The sequence below is a fragment of the Hypomesus transpacificus genome, chromosome 8, assembly GCF_021917145.1.
Source record: "Hypomesus transpacificus isolate Combined female chromosome 8, fHypTra1, whole genome shotgun sequence".
Classification (NCBI taxonomy): Eukaryota; Metazoa; Chordata; class Actinopteri; order Osmeriformes; family Osmeridae; genus Hypomesus; species Hypomesus transpacificus.
In genome coordinates, this window is record NC_061067.1 from 11,697,601 (window position 1) to 11,721,108 (window position 23,508).

The following is a 23,508-nucleotide window of genomic DNA, read 5'->3' on the forward strand; positions in this document are numbered from 1 at the left end:
CGTATTCCCGTGTATTCCTCCGTGTGAGAACAAGCAACACTTGCCCACGATCATCTAAAGATGCATGCATAGCAACAACGTTTAGAGAACGGTTATTATCAGGTCATTAACCCCACCAACCTCCAACTTGTCTTGTTCATCAGCAATACATTTAACAAATTCCTGTAAAATATGTCCTCCCTATCATGAGATTACAGATTTGTCCACCAAGATTTAAACAAAATAGTTACTGCACAGTTACTGTTTCCTTTTGAAATTGATGTCCATTATTTCATCCAGGCATCTGATAATGAGGGTTTATTATTATTATTTATTTTTTGTAGTTAAATTAATAGACTAATCAGAAAACAGAGGGTGCAGCCCTACCACTAATGTTCAGTGCTCTCTCCCTACGTTCTGTGTGCTCTCCTGTTTTTATTTAGTTTTACACACTTAAAACTAGGGTTGGGTATCGTTTGAATTTGATTGATTGTGATTCTGATTATCGTTTCCGGACCTTATCAGTTCCTCATTTTGATTCCAAAAAGGTTAAAAAAAGGAGGACAAATATTTAGCCAACCAAAAATATTTATTCTGAACATTCAGAATGCCCAGCAAAGGGAGCAAAATACCCCAATCCATATTTCTATGTAAATAAAGATGAACATCATGATAGCTCCCCAAAAGTGAAGCTGGCCAGTAAACCAAAACATCTCAATCCTCCCCTGGTGGCTGGCTACAGAATAGGTCATAAATCCCTCCATGAGCCAACCCCCCAAAGATGGTTTCTTTCATTTTTAGGAAGGCTTAGTTCTTATCATGCTGATGTCTGTTCAAGTGCAAGTTATTTGACGATATAAAAAGGGGTTGACACGTCATGGTTGACAGCTGGGATTGACAGCTGAGTGAAGTAGCCATGGAGGGACCTGCAGACTGTGTGTTGCATTGCTAACTACCAGTTGCTAATGCTGGTTACACAATTTTTATCTTATAAGATTTTTAAACTGTGAGAGACCACAAACATGAGGACAAAGAATCCTAGATTTAACCATTTTGCTCCAATAGTGTGTGGTGTGTAGGGTTGCCACCTGTAGCCTGGCTCTGCCCTCCTACTTACTTCCGCTCAATTCAAGTCGATTTTCTGGTCGATATGCCCTTGGTCGACTAAGATTTTTTTAGTCGAGCTGCCGTATGGCAATGTGGGATCTGATTTCCGCTTGTGTCACCATTGCTGAATTAAAGAAATGTTCTACAGAAATTGTAGATTATATTATTTAAGACAAATAAAGCAACAAAAAATATATATATTTAAAAGAAAAGGTGTTATTGTTTCCCTTTCATTAATCTGTACTTTGTTTTGTTAGTTTTTTGCACACGGCACAAGCACAATTGTCTGCCGAACTACAAACTCTGCCATAGCCTACTTTGTCAGCGTTATTAGACAAAATGGCTAATAAATCTGTGGCTCAAAAAACATTGAATGCAAACTCTGCCAACAACGGTTTATTTTTCATAGTTCGACGTTGAATATGATGTAGCCTACCACCTGGAAACCATAAGTTGGCGTACTTCGCTCATGCTAACACGCACTGGGTTGAAAAAAGAATATGCCTATTAGAAGAATCACATCCAAATCGAATGATATTATCTTCTCCGGCCAAGACAACACAATCTTTCTCTGTTGCGCCATTCCCCACTTGACTTCTACATAATGCATGCTGCACTTTTTCAGGCTGTGTTAAGATGATATTCTGTCGGAGGTTGGGCAAAGGAACGCACCACAATGAAAAAGAGAAGAACAATCTTTGATCACCACGGGGTTCTTTTGATTTTCCAGCTAGCTCCGTTAGTGGTGAAGGAGTTGGCTAAGGCGAACGCTAGCGATTGGTTATGCCAGAACCAGAGTGGCTCTGGGCAGATAGAATAGTTTTAAACTTTATAAACAGAGTAACCGCCTTCAAGGAAGTTAACGCTTGACAATGGATCGAGCCCAGACTGATGTACAAATGCAATGTACGAGAGTCTGGTCCAGGCAATACCACCCGTCCCTTAAAATACGGATTTTGTCCGGTATTTTCAGAGTTATCTTCAACGCAGCATCCCATGCAAATCATCCCACCCGCATTCTGTTAAGACTCGTCCTATTCTGCCCCTGATTGGGTAATACTCGCTGCCATCGTTGGTTTGATCGGTTTTCTTCAGGTTCACGGCCAATCAGGGTCAGAGGAGGGTGGGTCTTTTGGCGGAGAGTCGATTTGAAAGAATGCTCCAGATACCCCGCGTAATAAGAATTTAAGACACTTATAAAAAGAAGTAGGCTTGACATTAGCGTTGCAACAACGAATCGATTAAATCGATCAAAATCGATTATTAAAAGCGTTGGCAACTAATTTCATTATCGATTCGTTGTGTCGCGCGATTATTACGCCACTCAATAAGTCGCAGAGAGTATTTAAAAAAAAGTTTAGTTGAGCGCGGAGCGGAGGTAGAGGAAAGGCCATCGGAGAGACGTTGTTGAGTAACTTTGTTCTGAACACATGGTGATGTCAGTAAGAGGCTAGGCATTGAGTTATGAATCCCAGATTACCTAATTTATTGTTAGGCTAATATGTCAAAACAGTAAACGCAGTAAACAGTACAAGCAGGCCCAACTTTTATAGGTTGGGAATGTTAGCACAGCCACGTAGCATCTTTTCACGTAGCAACTTTTTCAATGAAGTGTTAAATAAAATGATAAAAAAATCACTCTTTGAAAATACCTTAATCCTCGTAAATCTTAACTTTTTTTTAAACTAAACCCAAATAAATAGCTTATCTTGGAAAATAGCATTAAATCCACGCTAATATTAATAACTTTTTCAAAATGGTGTGCCTGTTTGTGCACATTCTGAAGATTTTTTGCATTGTGAATTTGCACTGTCAGTTGAATAAAGGGTTGGAAATTAATGCTTTTTAAAAATTATCAGATTCATCGATTAATCGAAAAAAGAATCGACAGATTAATCGATTATTAAAATAATCGTTAGTTGCAGCCGTACTTGACATGCCACAATACTGCACACTACTACGTCTGGTCCACTGATGTTTTCATGTTTATGATGTTCATGGAAGATCCTTTGCAAGTCTCCTGCACTATATATGTTTTCAATATACCTTTTTGAGTATCAAAGCATTTGTTTAATTTAAAGTTAATAAGTTATGGATCTGTTAATTTAATAAGTTAATACAAATATGGTTCACATCTCACAAGTTCCTCCAAAAGCCTATTTTTTGTGGTTTCACTGTCAAACTTTGTTGGACTATGTTTATTATCGTTATAGCTGTGTATACAGCCATGAAAATATGACAAGTCAGTGTTTCCTCTAGGATTTGTTTTAGCAGTGGGGGCAGGTCTGTCCGAACACCCCCCCCCCCCCCCCCCCCCCCGATCAAAGGATTCTGTTAGTCTTGTTGGTCACGGCAACCCCACCCCTGATGCAAGCAGTTCTTAATACGGACCAATCACAGCCAAGGGGGTATCTGTAACTATCCGAAATTACGACCGATAGTTAGAAAATTCAGGAGGTGCACGTCGAGCTCTCCGGGGCTCTCCAAGGGCTCTCGGAGAGGTCGAAGAGGGCGTTCCCTGTAGAGGAGGGCGTTGCCATGTGTCAGTTTTTTGGAAAACAGAGAAGCATATATCGGCCTTTAAAGTTCTCAAGGACGCACACACGCAATCTCAACTGCGCTGTGAAGCGCGTGTGTTTGCGCTAGCGCGTGGCGGGCCGCCACGGCAAAATCAACATAGCTGAAAGACTGTACTGCCTTATATGAACTGAGAACAGATGGTCTTAATCAATCAATGCAGCGGTCTCTATGATTGGCTAGCACTGGTCAGTGACAGTCTCAGACTGGGGTGGGGAACCTTTTTTCTGCAAAGGATTTGGATATTTTTTTTATCATTCGGTGGCCGTACAGACTAACCCTTATCAACTTAAGAATGTGCCTGCTATATTTGGTCAAGCATTTAATTAACCCACCCCTAATGTGATGGCTGGAACTGCTTCTCTTTGTGAGGTTTGTGATGTTAGCTGGCACGGATGCAGCCTGCTTTGACTGGGGGTGCAGTGAACATTTCTGGGGGGGTATCATGATTACGGAAAGGGATCGTATAATTTTTTATATTGGTACGCAACGCTGCACGCCTCCACGGTCCTCTTCCACTTATTAAAATAGTGCTGCTGCCAACAAATAATGCACCTAATAATATGGTTCCTGCAGTGCCATGGCGGGCCGGGCCAAATTATGTTGGCCAGACGTTCCCCACCCCTGGTCTAAGATAATAAAAACCCAAGCCAGTGTCCCATAGTCCTTTGATGTAGCAGCTCTCTCTCTAAATGAGGAGATAGTTAATGATACACAAACAGGATACCAGGCACAATCTCCTGGTCAAAAGGTCAGAGCAGCTGGGTCAACTACCTAATCCCTAGGTCCCGAGGGGACAACAAGTATGCTTAGTACACTTATATTTAAAGTGTACCAAGTATAATTGAAGTTGTTCCACTTTAGCACATAAAAGTTAACTTAATACTCTTTAAATTGTGCTTTGGTACAATTTAATTACAACTAAAATATACTTAGTACAGAATTAGTTGTTCCAAAATAGCACACTTCAAATTAACTAATCATTCAATAACTTGAAGTAAACTAATGATTAATCAGTATACTCGAGTATACTCAAGTATACTTCAAGTATACTCAAGTATGCTAAGATTTAGTATACTTAGTATACTTTTTTTTTTTTACCTGGGCAATTGCGGACCAATCACAGCCAAGGGGTGTCAGGAGGTGCACGTAGAGTTCTCCGAGGGTCTTGGAGAGGGCGTTCCACATCGGAGAGGGCGTTCCCTGTGTCCGTCTCCGTGAAAACGGAGTAGTATATTTCGGCCTTAAAGGTCACATGACATGAAAACTTCACTTTAGGAGGTTATTTAACGTTAATACAGGGTTTTTCCCACATAGAGAACATTTTGGCGCGCGCCAAAGCCGTTTTCCCAAGCGCCAATGACAAATCCCGAGCGCCAAAGGCAAAAAAACCTGTGTTCATCACGCGTGCAATGCATGTCAGCGAATATGTTCTCAATAGTATGTTTCAAGTAGGCTACAGCCGAACCCTCGTTCTGTTTTGATCAATAATAATAATAATAAGTTGATAAGCGTGTGTTTTTGTCTGATCAATACGCAACTGTGAGGTGCGCGAATGGACAGAGCGTCCACTAAACTGTCGTTCCGCTGCGAGGGCCAGCCCGACGTGCGCAAGGGCCAGCCCGACGTGCACGAATAGTACACCTGTACTCTACAAATGCTAATTACATTTCCACTCAAAATGCTGACAAAAGTTTGATTTACGATTTCAAACGCAGCCTCCATTGGTATTCTTAACCTGGAATGATAACATAGTGCAGTGTTTCCTCTATGGCTACATTTCTGCCGCCACGGTATTAGAAATCAGGCTGTACAAAAGTTTAGTCCGTATATCAGCAGTGAGTGCATGTCGGAGGACAGCACGGACTTCACACCGCAGTTGATATTGCGCGTGTGCGTCCTTGAGAACTGGAAGTCGTATAACTTATGTTGTCAGTTCTTAAGCCCGTTATTGTATAAGTCTATAGTTCTTGCAAATTAAAATGATTTTCGTTGTTTGTATTCTTCCCCTGCTAGCTAAATTGCACATGTCTGTTGATTTGAAAGCGATTGCTGCCTTTTCTCAGGTTTGTATTTTAGATGCATTATTATGCTGAAGTAGTTTTAATTAATAAAAAGTGGGTATATTGTTAATATTAGCTACAGAATGCCTAGCCTATCAAGATCAAATGAAGCAGGCAGTGTACATGCTTCAGAGTGGCCTACCTTAATCGATAGGCCAGGCTACTTACCATTTACAATAAGTTGTTACGTCAATTATTAATTGGCAGCATTTATGCCATTTAGAACATACTTTATAACTTTATTGCTTTAGGGGAAATAGGACGAAAATATGTGTGTGTGTGTGGGGGGGGGGGGGGGGGGGTGCAAAACACTTGGGAATAAATACATTGATTAGAAAAAAGAAAAAAAAGAATATATATATATACATATATATTTTTGGGGGGGAGCACCGAAGACCCATTTTGACTCATGAAAAACCCTGTAATATGAGTTCCCCTAGCCTGCCTTTGGTCCCCCAGTGGCTAGAATTCTCGATAGGTGTAAAATAAGCCCTGGGTGTTCTTCTCCGCCTTTGAGAAAATGAAGGCTCAAACGCTCGGTTTGAAAATCTCCTCCTTGTGACGTCGCAAGGAGCCAGGCTGCCGCCCTTCTCTCTGCTTTGCCCGCCCAGATAATCTGGCCCGCCCATGAAAAACTGAGCTACGATCGTGCAAAGGCAAGTGCGATATCGGTTTTTCCTGGAGAGACATCATGGCTAGCAAACGAACATAACAGTTGCACAGTGTTTGGATGTACAAATCAAAACTAAAGTATTTTTTTAGTTCCTTCATCCAAGCCTCTGCACAACCAGTGTCTTAAGTTTATTTTAGCTGGAAATGCGCCGACACAACTTCCCAAAGTTTTGTATGTCTGCGCCAAACATTTCAGCCACTAGTTTCCTCAACTTGAGCCAATACAAAGCTGGCTTTGCTGAAATTTAAATTCTCGATCATTACTAACTCTCCTTGGTCAAGCTACAAACCTTGGACAAGTAAGTTAACTAACGCTATATCATTTTGTTGCTTTACTTTATTTGGTTACCTAGCTTGCTACCCTTAGAATGTGGCTGTAACATTAGCTCTGCAGCTAACAGCTGAGTTACTGTTGCTAATGTAAAGGTAGATGGCATCAAGTGTGTGTGTGAATACACAGGGCTGCCAACTTTTTCAAAATCCTTGGCGTGAGATTTGGTGCGAGGGGCGAGCTTTCGCTAGCTTAACATGACTTTGTATAGCCAATGCCAAAACACACCATCATGTGTGAGGGGATCTGTAGTCAAGGGGAGGAAGGGAGGGGAGCAAGGGACTGACATGAGAAGAGTTCAACAAAACATCCAGCAGGTGGTGGTATACAGCCAAATTGAGATTTTATTGCATAGCTTGGAGATGTTGAAGCGTAATATCTTATTGTGGAGGACATAACTACGTCCCCTGATATATTGACAGCATTGATGGTCAGTTTGGTGACCCTGGGTAAAGTTAATATCCCCGGAAAAACAGCAGCGGCGAGTGTTTACTACGAGGATAAGTGCGGTCGGGTTTGGACAAGGGTAGCGCACGGCTAATTTACCGGCGCCAGCGTTTTTTACTGGCTGTAGTAAAAGATGAGCTAACTCTAATTTTTTTTACAATATTTAGCTCGAAAGGTAAGAAGTTAAAGCCTAACGTGAAATCAGTAAATTAGCTGAAAACATGATAAAATCATTTTTATCAATATTTGAAGTGGCATTTTATCAGAATGTTAGCTAAAAAACGGTCGGGATTGGACACAGTGACGTTACATCCGTTGTAAATAGTAGCGCATGTTGCCGCCCCTCCTCCTCATTAGCATTTAAAGCTACAGACACAGAAACAGCGCGTTTTGAGGAAAGCTCATTGTGGGACTGCTCGTAGTGGCTGTAATTAGCCACTGGACCAATCATCACCTCCCATGGCTTCTCCTACCACTGCTACGCTGACGACACGCAGCTGTACCTGTCATTCCCTCCGACCGATCCGGGGATCTCAGCTAGGATTGAGGCCTGCCTCGCAGACATCTCTGCCTGGATGACTGAGCACCACCTCCAGCTGAACCTTGCCAAAACGGAACTTCTCATCATCCCGGCCAAACCCTCCATCTCCCATGACTTCTCAATCACCCTGGGATCTGCGACGGTGACCCCCTCATCCTCTGCCAGGAACCTTGGGGTTACCATGGATGACGAGCTCTCCCTCACGGCCCACATTGCTGCGGTCTCCCGGTCGTGTAGATTCACCCTCTACAACATCCGGAAGATCAGGAGATACCTGTCTGAGCACCCCACCCAGCTGCTTGTCCAAGCACTTGTCCTCTCCAAGTTGGACTACTGCAACTCACTGTTCGCCGGTCTCCCATCATGCGCAACCCGCCCTCTTCAGAGAATTCAGAACGCAGCGGCCCGTCTGGTCTACAATCTACCCAGACACTCCCACGTTACCCCGCTCCTCATCTCCCTCCACTGGCTACCCATAACGGCCCGCATCAGATTCAAGACCCTGGTACTGACCTTCTGAGCAGTGAACGGGACTGCGCCCGACTACATCAAGTCTCTCCTGCAGCCTTACACCCACACCCGCCATCTATGGTCTTCTTCAGACAACCGCCTGGTGGTCCCACCTCTCAAGACCGCCCGGTCCCAGCACAAGCTCTTCTCCTGCCTGGCACCCCAGTGGTGGAATCAACTCCCCACCTCCATCAGAGACACGGACTGTCTCTCCACCTTCAAGAGAAGGCTCAAGACGCACTTGTTCCGGGAGTACAATGGTACTTAGGAATGGTTTGCTGAACCCAACGCTAGTTTCCTCAAGGTTCACAATGAATCTTGCTTAGACTGTTGCTCTTGTTGGTTAGTGGTAGCTGATTTAAACTGTTGTATTCTTTTTTAGTTAATCCTATTTTTATTGCTTTCCTACAGGTACACCTGCACTTAGAGATTAATGTTGTGTAATTTTAACTTGTTTAACTACATGCTCTTATGGTTTCTTCCCTTTAGCACTATTTTTTGGTTGTTCACAATATGTACTTCTTGTTTTTGACTACCCGCAATGCTGTGGGGCTATCTTGTTGTTATTATCAGTGACCTATGCACTTTGTGAAGCTCTCTCTTGGAAGTCGCCTTGGATAAAAGCGTCTGCTAAATGAATAAATGTAAATGTAAATGTAATTATGCACCTAGGCTGAATTTCGGGAAAGATACTTCAGATACAGTAATAGGGAACCACTAAGGCCTATATAAAAGCATCCAAAAACAGCATATCATGTGACCTTTAAATAACGTCTCATGTTTTGCCTGAGCAGCCTAACAACCTGTGTAAGTCATGTGTAATGCTCTGTGTTACCTATGTAGCGTCTTGTATAACCAGGGCTCCAGACTGCGACCAGTTTTTTAGACAGTGCAAGCATTTTTTACAAGCACTCGCGCATGTGCGACCTACACATATTTTGTTTATTGGGTGTGCACAATGTCAGCACATGTTAGCCACGACGAATAGATACGACGTTCTAGTAAGACAGCGATATCAGCGTTCCTTCTGCATTACTACCGTAGGTTAGCTAAAAGTCTAGGAAAGTTGAGGCTATTATTCGCTAGGTACCTATAAACTTATTAAATTATTTTTCCCTTGTCCAGATCAAGGATAAAAATATACTGGTAAGTTGTAGTTTGTGTGCAGGTGCGAGAGCTTTATCCACTGCGAAGAATAGTAATTATAATCTTCACAAGCACTTAGTAAAACTACACGCTTCTACAAAGCTAATTGTGAAAGAACCCAGTGCTAGCCCCGCTGATCAAGCAGTCGGAGCCACTTCATCAAAACAACCCGGGCTTGATTTTAAAGAAGATTTTCAGAAGTATTTCCAGTCTCTAAGCCAGGCAGAACTAAACAGACTGATTGCCAGGTATGTTGTCAAGACATGCGACCTATGTCAACAGTTGAGTCTGTTGCCTTCAGACAATGAGCAACATACAATGATATAACATTTGACAGTTGTCTTGTCCCACACTGTGCCACTGCAACACTAAAATAGTATAACTATCTGTGTGCGTTAATTTGACAATAGAAGCAGGGAATTAAAAGTAACGCAAACGTTACTTTCCATTGTAATTAATTACTTTTTTATGCAGTAACTAGTAAAGTAATGCAGTTACTTCTGAAATAAGTAACTAGTAACTGTAACTAATTACTAATTTTCGGTAACGTTCCCAACACTGCCTATACACCAAGCTAAAGGTCTTGGAAAGTTTAGGCTATTTTTCTCTAGGTTCCTACGAACATGTCTTAATCTGCCAGACAAGTGGGTTCCCCTTCGTTCTTTTGGTGAGCAGTTTCACGAGCCCTTCTTACCCGGCGTCATGGAGCCTGGCAGCTAAATACTTAATAAGCACTAGCGTTGCTACTTTATCCCTGCCTGTTTTTGAGCTGTTGCGCTGTTAAACTCACAAAGTATTGTGTTGTGGTGTCAGAGGACTGATCATACATTCAAGTCATTTAGCTAAGACTTGCATGTACAGTACGTAATGTCACATTAAATAATGTATTTAAACTCGAGCTTATATGGGCGTTGCTGTATATCAGTTGTGAAAATGACAGTTAAAAAAATTGACCCATCTGCAACCAACGCAGGCACACCCCACAATTTCCCCAGAAATTGTCCCAGGGGCGATTCTAGGATCAGACCTTGGGGGGGTGCTCAGCCCCAAATGAGAATGTGACATCAATATAGTGCCTTGCAAAAGTGCTAAACGTATACCCCCTTGCTAATATAAATCCTTAATTTCACTGGATACCAATTAATATATTTATTTATTATTATGCAAAATATTGAATGAAAAAACTAAGGATGTCCCTTTCTTCAGGAACTACCGCTCTACCGCTAAAATATATATATATATTTTAAGGAGTGCTGAGATTACATTTAGGGGTGCTTGAGCACTCCTAAAAATTGTCTAAAATTGCCACTGAATTGTACCCTCTATAGTTACATTAATAAATGCATTGCATAAGGTGTGCCCCTAAATGTTCTGCTTGCGCTCCTAAAATTTTCAGTCAGGGGCTACTGTGATAACATCATATGTTGCCCATGTAAAACCCTGTGTAAAATCATGTGTTTTCCATGTAGCGTCTTGCGTAACGTCTTGTTTGCCTATGTAAAATAATGTGTAGCGTTCTGTGTTGCCTGTGTAACATCCCATGTAGCTTCCTGTGTTGTTTATGTATTGTCCTATGAAACATCTTGTCTGGCCTATGTAACATTCTGTGTTGCTCCCCAGAGGTGAAGCGAGTGCCAGTGGAGAGTAACAATGGCAGGAAGCCTGAGGGAGGAGGACCCAGGAACTCTGTGTTCACCTGGTTTATGGTACTAGCTCTGCTGGGGGTGTGGAGCTCTGTGGCCGTGGTCTGGTTTGGCCTGGTGGACTACGACTCTGTCATAGGTGAGACACTCAATCTTTGAGAAGCATGCAATTGTGACACACAAACTTAGGCATGCAGGAAAGCCAGTGTACACGCCACAGGTGTCTTCTCCTCACACGTCGGTATGGCTTCCTCCCTTGCTTGACCACACCAAGTTGAGACAGAAGCCCAACACTGCAGTGTTTCCCATACATTGGTTTATTTGTGGCGGCCTGCCACAATAACAAATTGACTGCCACAAAGGTATTTACTTATTTTGTGTTTTGTTTTTTATGTTTAACATGGTAAACAAAGTATTTAATTTTAGAGATGTACGCAGCGCATTGATGTGCTCAGCCCCTTCTTGCCTACGTTCTGTGTTCTCCTGTTTTTATTTTGTTTTACACACTTAAAACTAGGGTTGGGTATTGTTTTAGTTTGATCGATTCAGGTTCTGATTCTGATTATCGTTTCTGTATCTTATCGGTTCCTCATTTTGATTCCAAAAAGGTTAAAAAAGGAGGACAAATATTTGGCCAACCAAAAATATTTATTCTGAACATTCAGAATGCCCAGCAAAGGAAGCAAAATGCCACAGTCCATGTTTCTCTCTCTATTGGCACCATAGACTGTATATATAAAGATGGATGTCATGACAGCTCCCCAAAAGTGAAGCCAAAACATCTCAATCCTCCCTGGTGGCTGGCTGCAGAATAGGTCATAAGTCCTGCCCCCTCCTTGAGCCAACCAAAAGTGCACGTCAAAATATTTTTTTCCAAAGATGGTTTCTGTCATTCTATGAAGGCCTAGTTCTTATCATGCTGATGTCTGTTCAAGTGCACATTTTTATGATCAGTTTGTTTTAGATATTTGACGATATAAAAAGGGGGTGAGATGTCATGATTGACAGCTGCTCTGAGTGAAGTAGTCACTACAATGGATTAGTCTGTGAAATAGCACCATATCTCCGTGCACGCTTTGAATCAATGTGTAGGACTAAGAGCTTTTTCCCTCTTAAAAGACGTCCGGAGAATCAATCCGGAGTTTACGAACGGTTAGTAGGCGTATCATAATTCTTTGCACAAATGTATCCAAACCTGATACATTCAAGTTAAATATAATAATTTTCATAGGTAAATAAATTTGTCAAATATAACAATATGAGTCCAACGTAGTGTTTATATTATGTTAAGCTGAAAAAACTATTTTGCGCTCAAATTAATGCAAAAAGAATGTGCGCGCTCACATTACTTGTTGAAGTCCCTATCTATACTTGCATCTAAACAATACTAGAACATAAGTTTGGGCTGAGCCCCTAATTTTTTACAACGTCTGGCTCCGCCCCAGAATACCACCACAAATATAATCACATTCTGTGGGAAACTCTGTACTGATAAACAGGATGTTGCAATAAGCCATACACATTGATATGAATCAGTTTGCTGTGGGTGTAAACTTGAATTGTGCATGTACTGACCTGAAAATATATTTTTTCTGTGAGTGTCTGATGTCCATAACCTTTGAATACCGTGTGTTTGTGTGTTAACTTAGCCAGGGCAAGACAGTTCAGAGGGAACTTCTCTGAGGTTCTACAAGGTAAGAGTCCCACCTCACATGTGGAAAGTGTTTTTTACGAGTAGCAGGTGTGGTCGCGTGCTAGAGCACGAACTATGGAGTGAAATTAGGGTCAATAATATTTTGCATCCATAGAAATCGTTTTGTATCCGTAGAAATCATTTTGTATCCGTAGAGAAAGATTTTAATCCGCAGAAATAGTTTTGCATCCGTAAAAAAGTGTTGGTCAAAAATATTTTGCATAATACAACACTTATTTACGGATGCTAATCAATTTTTACAGATGCAAAACCTTTTTACAAAAGCAAAACATTCACTTTGGATGCAAAACCTTTTCTTAGGATGCAAAACTTTCTCTGCGGGAGCAAAACTTTCTCCACGGATTCAAAACTATGTCTACGAGTGCGAAACTATGGCCGTGTCATAATCGGGCCAAAATGTTGGCATCTCAGCACGATGCTTGTTGAGTAGCCAATCAGAATGCTGCTCACCAACTCGGTCTCATACTTCTGCGTATCTATTATTGTGGATAATTTTATAAGTTCCCGTGTATAGTGAAAATAAATCAGAGTCTCGAAGTGAAGAAAATCCGAAGTCCGTACAAGTCAAAAATAAACAAAGTCCAAAGGTTGAAAATGATTCTAAGTGTTGACAAGTGAAAAATAAACTAAGTCCCAACAAGTGAAAATTATTCTAAGTCCCAACAGATGAAAAATAAACCAAGTCCAAAACAGACGCACTGGAACTCAGAGTCTGATGCAAAGGTTTATTCCAACACAGGGTAAAAAAGTGAGTGAGCTCCGAAGAGCAGACTGGCAAGTTCTCTCCAAACGTCCTCTTATATACTGTATTTTCGGACTATTATTTGTGTCCTTTTTTGTTATTGGTACAACACTGTTGGTCACAGATACATTATGCATCCTCACATTATTGGTACCTTTCTGTTGATGACCATTTCTACGCTTTGTCACCCAATTGGCCCCTATACTAGGATTTCTGATTACAGAAGTTGTGTCACGTTGGCATCTCTGTCCTTACATAAATCTGACCATGTCCAGGCTTGTGTTGGGTGCACACACATCTTAGACTTTCTTCTAGTTGGTATGGGATGCTTGTGCTTTATAAACATAGAAAACCCCTAGACACAGACCTAGGCCTGACCTGGGTGACAGTTTCAGACTTGGTTTGGAGGAGTTTTCCTGCAGCTTGGCCCTTTGTGTACGTTCTAATTTACGGCTAGGCCTCTGCATTCCTTAGAGTGGTACTTCCCTATCCTCCTTTGCTAAAACCAACGTTTCACACTTCTATTGTTTTTACTCAGTCAGAGCTTTGCATCACATTTCCCATAATACAACTTAGAGTATAATATAAGGAATAACTGAGACATTCACTTTTCAATAAGATAGTTCCATAAATGTAACCCATCTCCATCATTTTCAGCAGGGTGACGTAATTTTCTTCATCACTATGACACTGGTTTACACTTCTATTTTGCGTGCCATATATACGCCAAACCCCTGTTTTGCTTGCAGTTTATACTGCAAGATTTTGCATCCGTAGAAATAGATTAGCATCCATAAAAAATATTTTATTATGCGAAATATTTTACGGATATTTTATATTTTTTACGGATACAATTTTTTTTTGCGGATGCATATCTTTTTCTACGGACACAGAACTATTTCTACGGCTGCAAAACTTTTTCTACAGATGCAACACTTTTTCAACCGATACAAAACGATTTCTACGGATGCAAAACAATTTCTAAGGATTCAAAATATTATTGACCCAATTTGACTCCATACGGAACTCTCCAACTGATGCTGTTTCAAACATCACCTCCACGCCATCCAGCCCTTCTCCTGCTCGAACTGCATGACAGACTGAGGGGCCGGGATCAAGCTGATAACATGCCCCTGTCTCTTTCAGGTAAACTGCGGGCGTACGATGCAGACAGAGATGGGGACTTTGACGTTGAGGACGCCAAAGTTCTTCTCGGCAAGTCAATCTGCTGCTTCTCTGTGGCGTCATGAAGCATGCCTGTCCTGGTTTACAGCTGGCTCAGGAGCAGTGGCCTAACTTAGCCAGCTGTGGCATAAACAACAAGCCACAGTTTTGCTAGTGCTACTTAATAGGGTTTTCAATCATGAAATTTGTTGCCTTTAATTTTGCCTTTCTTTAATAAGCTTCTATCAAAACCAGCTTAACCATGGTTGCTCATGGTTCTAGAGTTGGCGACCTTGACGCAGCATGCCACTTTACTCCACATCACTGACAGTGCCCAAAATTTCTGGTAGTGCCACCCTCCACTATTAACCTTGTTAACTGATAACCCAATCAAACACCAGGACACATTGCTGTCACACACAAGGGGCCCTATTTAAATGATCTGAAACACAAGTATCAAACGCGAAACGCAAATAACTTTGTGGGCGGGACTCGGGCGCTGTTGCTATTATACCAGCGGGATAGATGAGTCTTGCACCCGACGCAAATCTAAAATGGGTTGGTCTGAAGTAGCTACATTACTCATAGGTTTGGATGTAACGTGCAATAAACCAATCAGAGCGACATCTCACATTCTCTTTAAAAGCAGGCGCGCTTGTTCCATGGCGGATTGCTATTATAATGGCGGATTTGCCAGGCGCACGCCAGGAGCGGTTCACAGCCGAGGAGACCGTCGTTCTCGCCAGGGCCGTAAAAGACAGAGAAGTGACATTGTATGGGGATTGGAGAAACCCACCCAAATTAGCTTTGTCCTTAAGTGTCTTGCCACTATTGGTCAAACAGGTTTGATACGTCATTACTGCTATTAGCCTGAATAATTTGGGTAAATGTGTATGCTAGATGTATGCCTTTTTTCACATCTTCATGGACACCACAATTATTTCCCTCGTGTGGTAATATTTAGCCTCGTAATTATGTATGGTTTGCAAAAATGGGAACTGCTCTATCATCTAAACGTCTGTGTAGATGAAGTGTATGCGCGTTGTGCACACGCTACATTATGACCAAGCATGCAGCCTTAAAATAGCATTTGAATAACGCGCCACTGACTTTAGACTACGTTTTTCCTGGTCTGTGGCGGAATTGTTTTGTGAAACTGTAAAATATTACCAGGGAACGTTTGCTTCGGAACACGCTTCCTCTTTTTGCTGAACCGTCCCTGGGAGCGCAAATTCATTCCCTAATTTACAGACATACGTCTGTGGAGGGAAAAGTCAGCTGTACGTCAGGTGCAAATAGGAATGATACATGCGTCAGTGTACAAAGTCAATTGCGCTGGGTGCAAGATAGGGCACTAGGTCTTGAAAGGAGAGCTGGAGGGTCTGTTGGAAGGTTTGGGGTCAGGTCTGCCAGAATCTGAAAGAGGTTAAAAATTATCATACTAAACTAAATCCTGTTGTTTTTTGCTAATCTGGCTCTTTTTCAACTTACACAAGCTTCTCTGTCCTCCTACGTCCACCCTCTTCATTTCTGTCCCTTTTCCCTCCCTTTTTCCACTTTTTTCCCATTTCACTCCTTCCCTCCTGTTCTCTCTTGTCAGGCCTGGCCAGAGAGGGCACCTCTGGTGACAGCACTGAGTCACTAGAGGAAGTGCTTGATATTTTAGCGGAAGAGGGTTCCGATTGGTTTTATGGCTTCTTCACGTTTCTGTTTGACGTGGTGACATCGCCAGTAGAGAAGGGAGAAGAGGAGGAAAGGGAGGAGGCGGCAGAGGTGGTCGGTACGTCTCAGGATGACCCGGGGCTTACTGGGGTCATCCTGGACCTTCAGAACCAATAGCAGAGCAGGACTTCCGGATATGAACAAGTAGCAGAGCAGGACAAAAGACTGAACCAATAGCATGGCTCCAGAGCCTTGAGGCCACCAATGAGGATTGGAGCAGGATGTTGAGGGGGAGACTGGTCCTGTCATGGAGGATATGTGTGTAATGTCATTCCTGTCTCCTGCCTCCGCTGCACCTTGCTGCTGTGATGTGTGTGTGCCCTGGTATAGAATGGAGCCTGGACCTGACTCACACAAGACTCTTGGGACACTTTGGTCAGATTCTGCAAGACTATAATAGCTTGATGCATTATAGGAAATGTAGTTCCATACATCTGTGTCTGTATGTCTTGTATAACACTGTATTATAATGTACTCATTTCATTTAGCAGATGCATTGCAACCACATTTATTACTAATCTGTCAGATTGTCACATATCGCTGTGATTAAACCTGTGATGGAATCTTACGTTTCAGCCACACAGTAGCAGGTTTCTAGTAAGTAGATGTTAGTGTATTTAGGTTTCAGGTTGCTGGCCCCCAGACCTGTGAGTTGGGAACCTCTGCGGTGTGTGATCCCATTAACAGCAACATGGCCTCTTCCCTGCTCCCTCTGTCTCTGCTGCTCTGCATCCCTCAACACTGTGGTGGGACTTGCTGGAATGATAATTGAGTGGCACTGGATAGTAGTCTGTGTTTATGAAAGTCTTACTCTGTGGATGTGCACGTCAGAAGCCTTCATTCTGAATCCTACTAATAAAGCAAGTCACCAACGGGGTAGAATTTCTAAACTTTTTGTTCCTATAGTCCCAAACAGCGCATAATAGCAGTTACGTGTTAGACTGAGCTCAGGGCGCTGTCATTGTGATGACCAACATGACCTAGTGCACTAGACATAGACAGGGCATCATGGTGAATGTTTGACTAATGGCACAGAGCAGCATGTTTGTCTGTCTGGAACTGTCACTAACGTCAGGCTTCAATGGCAAAGTACAATACTGATCGCCTGGACACTTAAAGCTGACTGTTTATGTATATACCTAGTTATTACTGTTCTTATTACTGTTGTTGTAGCGGCTTAATGTTAGCCCAGTGCTAGGCTCCTTGCTAACTAGGATGTAAGTTTGTTGTCCTAATGCTAGGCTACATGCTAACTTGTAAGTATGTTAGCCCAATAATGCCTACATGCTAACTATAGTATTTCTGTCTTATCAGATGAGAAAAAGCATCTTACCGCCAAACGAGAGAAGCTGGAGAAAGGTACTGAGTGTTGACTTACCTTAGTAAAGGACGTGCTGTGTTGTTATAAAGCCTCCAGTCTAGTCCAATGTGTCTGTGTCTAATATCTGGGCATTTTTCTCTTTAAATGATCAGAAGACAAGATTGCTGTTAAGAAAAAAGTAAAAAATAAAGGTATAATTGGACTTATTTTCCAGCATGAACATTCTGTCCCTTTTTTAATAAAGTCACGTGTGTTTATGTTTGTGTTTATTGAAGTGGTCTGAGGTTGGCATCATGTATGTTGGATCCAGGACTAACATGTGATGAGCATGACACCCCAAACAGAGCCTGACCCTGACCATGTTCTCTGGGAGTAACATGTTCTCCAATTTCTCTGGGTTTAAAAAAAGCTGGGAGAGATGCCCAGACATAGTGTTTGTGTTGCTCTTTCAGGCATGTGGTTCTGTGGAGATTGTGGTGTGACGTGGTAATAGGCCCAGCCATGTGGGATGGTGGCTTAACACCCTAATAACCCTGTGTCTCATCCAGACCACAAAACAGAGCTCAGGCTGGAGGTTGCTAATTTGCTTGATACTGTGTCAGAAGTATGTGGGTATCAAACCCAGGTCCCCCATAAGAAAAACATGGAGAGGTTCGCTAAGCCAAAGCCTCCCATGTGTGAGTGGTGGTACTGACCGTACTAACTTAACCCTTCACCAGAAGCTGTTTTACAACATTGTCCTTCCTCCTAGCAGATCAGGGCCCTGGAGAAGTTCTTTCTAGAAAAAACAAATCCAAAGGTACTGGGATTGTTTACCTGTGTGGAGGTCCGGCGTGTTTCTGACTGACTAGCTTTACTTACAAAGACAATGCATGTGAAAGAATGCCTGTTAATCATTTGATATGACATATCATATAATAGGACTGACCAGGCTTGTGTGTGGTTTCTAGCTATGTGAATCCCACAGGGAGAGTTCATAGAACCACCCCTGTCCTTACAAGGGCTGGTGTCCTCACTGGATCTGGCCTCATGGTCATGATGTCACATCTTGTTGACCTCTCTTATGTGTGCCCCTGGTCCAGTTTGTGGCTCTGCTGCTGTGTGAGGTAAACAAACTGAACCTGAGTGGTCTCATGCATGGACAGAATGTAGTTATGGATGATTGTCTGTTTGCTAGCTTAATGCTGCTGTGCAGGTTAGACGCTAGCTGAAGGACAGCTCAGTTGGTAGCTGGAGTATGGTTTTGCAAAAGCATGTGGGCATGGCGGTGGTATGCTGCAGTGGCGTGCAAGTCACATGTTAAATCCAGCCTCCGCCCCCAGGGCTCACTGCACCAGAGCTACCCACCAAGCACCTGGGCAGGAAGCTGAAGGCTGCCCTGAAGGAGCAGCTCAGGATGATCCACGAGAAGATTGAAGCTAAGAAGATAGCCAACATGGCCCTGGCGGAGGTGAGGAAGGTGATGGCCAGGGAGGAGGAAAAAAGGCAGCAGGCCCTGGAGGCTGAGGAGAAAAGGCTGGAGCAGAAGAGGCTGGAGGCTGCACTGAAGGCCCAGGAGGCTGCACTGAAGGCCCAGGAGGCCAAGCTTAGAGATGAGAAGGAGCAGCAGGAGAGAAGAGACAAAGAGAAGCTCAAAAAAGAGACACTGGAGAAGGAGAGACTAGAGAAGGAGAAGGAAAGACAAGAGAAGGATGGACCAGAGAAGAAAACAGAGGAGAGACTGGAGAAGGAGAGACAAGAGGAGAGACTAGAGAAGGAGAAGGCAGAGAAGGAGAGACTAGCACAAGAGAAAGCTGAGCAAGAAAGACAAGAGAAGGAGAGACTGGAGAAGGAGAGACAAGCAAAAGAGCAGGCAGAAAAAGAGAGACTGGAGAAGAACGCAGAGAATGAGAGAGTGGAGAAGGCGAGACAAGAGAAGGAGAGACTAGAGAAGGAGAGACTAGAGAAGGAGAGACTAGAGAAGGAGAGACTAGAGAAGGAGAGACAAGAGAAGGAGAGACTAGCAAAAGAGAAGGCAGAGAAGGAAAGACAAGAGAAGGAGAGACTGGAGAAGGAGAAACTAGCAAAGGTGAAGGCAGAGAAGGAGAGACAAGAGAAGAAAGCGGAGAAAGAGAGGCTAGAAAGACTGGAGACAGAGAGACTAGCAAAGGAGAGGGCAGAGAAGGAGATAATAGAAAAGGAGAAACTAGCAAAGGTGAAGGCAGAGAAGGAGAAACTTGAGAATGAGAAACAAGCAAAGGTGAAGGCAGAGAACGAGAAACTGGAGGAGGAGACGCTAGCAAGAGAAAAGTCAGAAAAAGAAAGACTAGAGAAAGAGCGAGCGGCCAAGCAAAACTTGAAGAGAGAGAAGGGCATCAAGGAAGAAAAGGAACAATTGGGGAGAGACCAAGTAGAAAAAGAAAAGTTAAAGAAAGAAAAAGAGCGCTTAGAGAAAGAGAGGGAGCACCTGGAGAAAGAGCGCTTGGCCAAAGAGCAAGCAGCAAAAGAGAGAGTAGAAAACATGGAGAGAGAGCGTCTAGCCAAAGAGAAAGAGAGAGCAATTAAGGAAAAAGTGGAGTGGGAGAGAGTCACTAAGGAGAAGGCTGTGAAAGAAAGACTGGAGAAAGAACGGGCTGCTAAAGAAGGGGCAGAAAAAGAGAGAGCAGCCATAGAGAAAGAAAGGATGGAGAGAGAGCAGATGGTAAAGGTGAAGGCAGAACAGCAGACTAAGGAGAAAACAACTGGAAAGGAGGCCGCAAGCAAAGAAAAGGCAGAGGAGAAGATGGTGGAGGTGGAAAGAGTAGTGAGAGAGGAGAGGAAGATGAAGCCGGAGGAGAAGCACAACGAAGAAGAGCCTCAGAAGAAGCCTAAAGAAACACATGCTAAGAGGTCTGGGGGAGGGGTGGAGGAGGAGGAAGAGGAGAGGTCCAACAAGGATGGAGGAGATAGTGGGCCCACTAAGGAGAGACGTCTAGGTGAGGGTGTGTCTGTGCGAGACCTCCTCAAACCTCAGAAAAACACCAAGGCCGATAAGAAGTGACACCTCTGGACCAGGGTGACAATGTGACAAATGGTGCTGAACTCTGAACTATTGATTGGTCTTACCAGCATTTGTCTAGCCAAGTATTAGCTAAGAGACATGTTAGTTCTGGGTTGTTTCGTAGTCATCATGTCCTGGTGTGTGTGTGGCTGGGAGGAGGACATCTGGTTCAGGAAGCTCCCTTCAGTCCCTGGTGTCTGGCAGAGCAGATGGAAGTGCATGATTTAGTCAGATTGAAAATATTATATTAAAAGCTTGTTTGTGTTAGTGATAAAAAAGAGACTTGATATCAGATAATATCTAATAATATGTAGTTAATCTGCAGGGATTTATGAACATTTATGAATCCAGAATGTGGAAACACTTTTGTTTAACCCTTGTGCTGCCTACAGGTCACAATGACCCATCGTTGTGCTGCGACAACTTTACCCAATACAAAAACAAATAAAAAGTATTTTCTTTTAACCGTCGCGCTGAGGGGGGTTTGAGACAGCCCGACGGTTAAAAGAAAATGCTTCACTTTATTTTTGTATGAGGTAAAGTTCTTGCCACCGGTGGGGGTTACAATGACTGAAGCGTCACACTGACCCGAAAATAACACAAGGGTTAAAGCCAGTTATCAAACTCAGATCATCTCACATGCTTTTCATGTCTTGTTGATCATTATTTATTTTTTGGTATCACCTTTTTAAATGAAAATTGTTGTATTGTCAGATGTGTTGCAATGTGATTCCAAAAGTTAGGAACTTTATATGAAACACTGAAGGCTGATGCCAGACTGCATCACCTTCATTTTGAATCCAGTAGGCAGAGCTACCACCAACTGTTAACCAGTATCACTCATGCCGCTGTTGTTTTTTTGTGACTGCATCTTAATTTCTAGTAAACATTTAGATCACCTAGCTCACTGTCTCCTTTTTCTCCTTCCTGGTCACCGCCAAAACACTCTAATGTGTACTCTACTATAATCTGTATTTTTCTACACTCTAATCTGTACTCTACTGCACTCTAATCTGTACTCTACTATACAATAATCAGTTTTCTTCTACACTCTATACTTCACTATAATCTGTTCTCTACTATAGTACACTATAGCCTGTACTCTAGTGTGCGATAATCTGTACTCAACACTATAACCTGTACTCTACTACTCTCTATAATCTGTACTCTACTACTACACTATAACCTGTACTCTACTGCTCTCTATAATATTTCCTCTACTTCACTATAAATTAACCTATACTCTACTACTCTCTATAATATGTACTCTACTACATTATAACCTGTACTCTACTATTCTAATATACTTTACAGTATACTTTTTACAGTATTTCACTCTGTACGCTACTGCTATGGAAGAATTCGAGTGGCACTGTGTAGATCTGAATAGTCAAGGGATATGGTTTCAATACAATTTATTTAGACTATACAATTACATGTGATTAAACAAAGCTTTGCTGATCAGTCATTAACGAAGGAGGTGCCATCCACACAGATCGTTCGTAAGAGTGATAGAGAACTATCACACATGCACTGCCTTATATAAACTTTAGATCAAATGGCATTCTATTAGGTCAATCAATCAATGCAGCAAACTCTGTGATTGGCTAACTCAAATTAGTGACAGTTTGAAACAATACCAAGTGTCCCAAAGTTCTTTGATGTGGCATCTCTCTCCAGGGCAGTAGATAATAAAGCCACAGGAGTTGACCAGTCAAATGGTCAACTATCCTTTGTGTGATCATCTTTAAACAATACTTTTAATTAACACAAACAATGAAACAGGACACAGTCCTTCTCTAGCCAAAGTTCAGAGCAACTGCCTTATTGACCCCTTACTCTAACCAGAGGACAGAAGGCCATATAGGATGCTTCACCCATCCCCCAGGGCAAGCTGCCCACAGAGCCATCAGCACCTCACATTCCTTTGAACTCAACTTAATTATCAATCCTTCCTGTCTCTTACCAATGATCATAGAAGCTTATAGATTTCATACACATACATCTATGCATATTACCAAAATTTCTACAACAGCTACCTTGTACTCTGCATTGTTGTTAATTTGACTAATATCCCTAATATCTTGCCCTGAGGAATGTCACTGATACTCTTGTGAAACTAAAGTACTTTTTGTCTTTTGTGTTAATGTCAGACAACTGACCAGCCTGGATAGAGTGTGTGTGTGTGCGTGTGTAAACATGTCTGTGCTGTGGCTGCAGGGCTAAAACAGAAGCCTGTGTCAGTGGTCCAGCCTGCAGAACCCCGGCAACAGCTAGGTGAGACAGCAGATGGGTCACATACACACAAAGTTGCACAAACAAAACATCCACATGTGTGTTATGTTCTCACACACACTGCCTGAAAACCTATAAACCCCTGTACTCAGGGTCATATAACATTGTTGTATAATGAGGCTCCAGATCATTTTACCTGGGAGATAAAGCAAGAGTGGTACTGAGGAGAACATGCCAGCTAACATTCTGCTATCCTTGTGTAACCTGATTTAGCATAGCATAGTCCAGGGTTTTTCCTACATAGAGAAAATGTTGGCGCGCGCCAAAGCCGTTTTCCCAAGCGCCAATGAGAAATCCCGAGCGCCAAAGGCAAGAAAACCTGTGTTCATCACGCGTGCAATGCATGTCAGCAAATATGTTCTCAATAGTATGTTTCAAGTAGGCTACAGCCGAACCCTCGTTCTGTTTTGATCAATAATAATCAAGTTGATAAGCGTGTGTTCTTGTCTGATCAATACGCAACTGTGAGGTGCAACAGTCGTTCCGCTGCGAGGGCCAGCCCGACGTGCACGAAT

General features: G+C 42.6%; 1 protein-coding gene across 34 annotated transcripts in view; it reads left to right on the forward strand.

The window, feature by feature from the left end:
* The window catches only part of unm_hu7910 (un-named hu7910), a 53,175-nt gene that overhangs the window by 16,148 nt on the left and 13,519 nt on the right, over positions 1-23,508 (forward strand). For 10 of the 34 annotated variants that reach the window (XM_047024479.1, XM_047024482.1, XM_047024478.1 and 7 more), the window contains exons 2-7: positions 10,994-11,155; positions 12,666-12,710; positions 14,619-14,687; positions 16,237-16,416; positions 17,673-17,717; positions 22,919-22,975. In XM_047024479.1, coding sequence (XP_046880435.1) covers positions 10,994-11,155; positions 12,666-12,710; positions 14,619-14,687; positions 16,237-16,416; positions 17,673-17,717; positions 22,919-22,975 — 558 coding nt within the window. Of the gene's footprint in view, positions 1-10,993; positions 11,156-12,665; positions 12,711-14,618; positions 14,688-16,236; positions 16,417-17,672; positions 17,718-17,831; positions 17,871-18,430; positions 18,479-19,001; positions 21,601-22,918; positions 22,976-23,508 lie in introns of those variants that run through there. The other 24 variants (XM_047024501.1, XM_047024497.1, XM_047024500.1 and 21 more) reach the window with 13 other exon arrangements.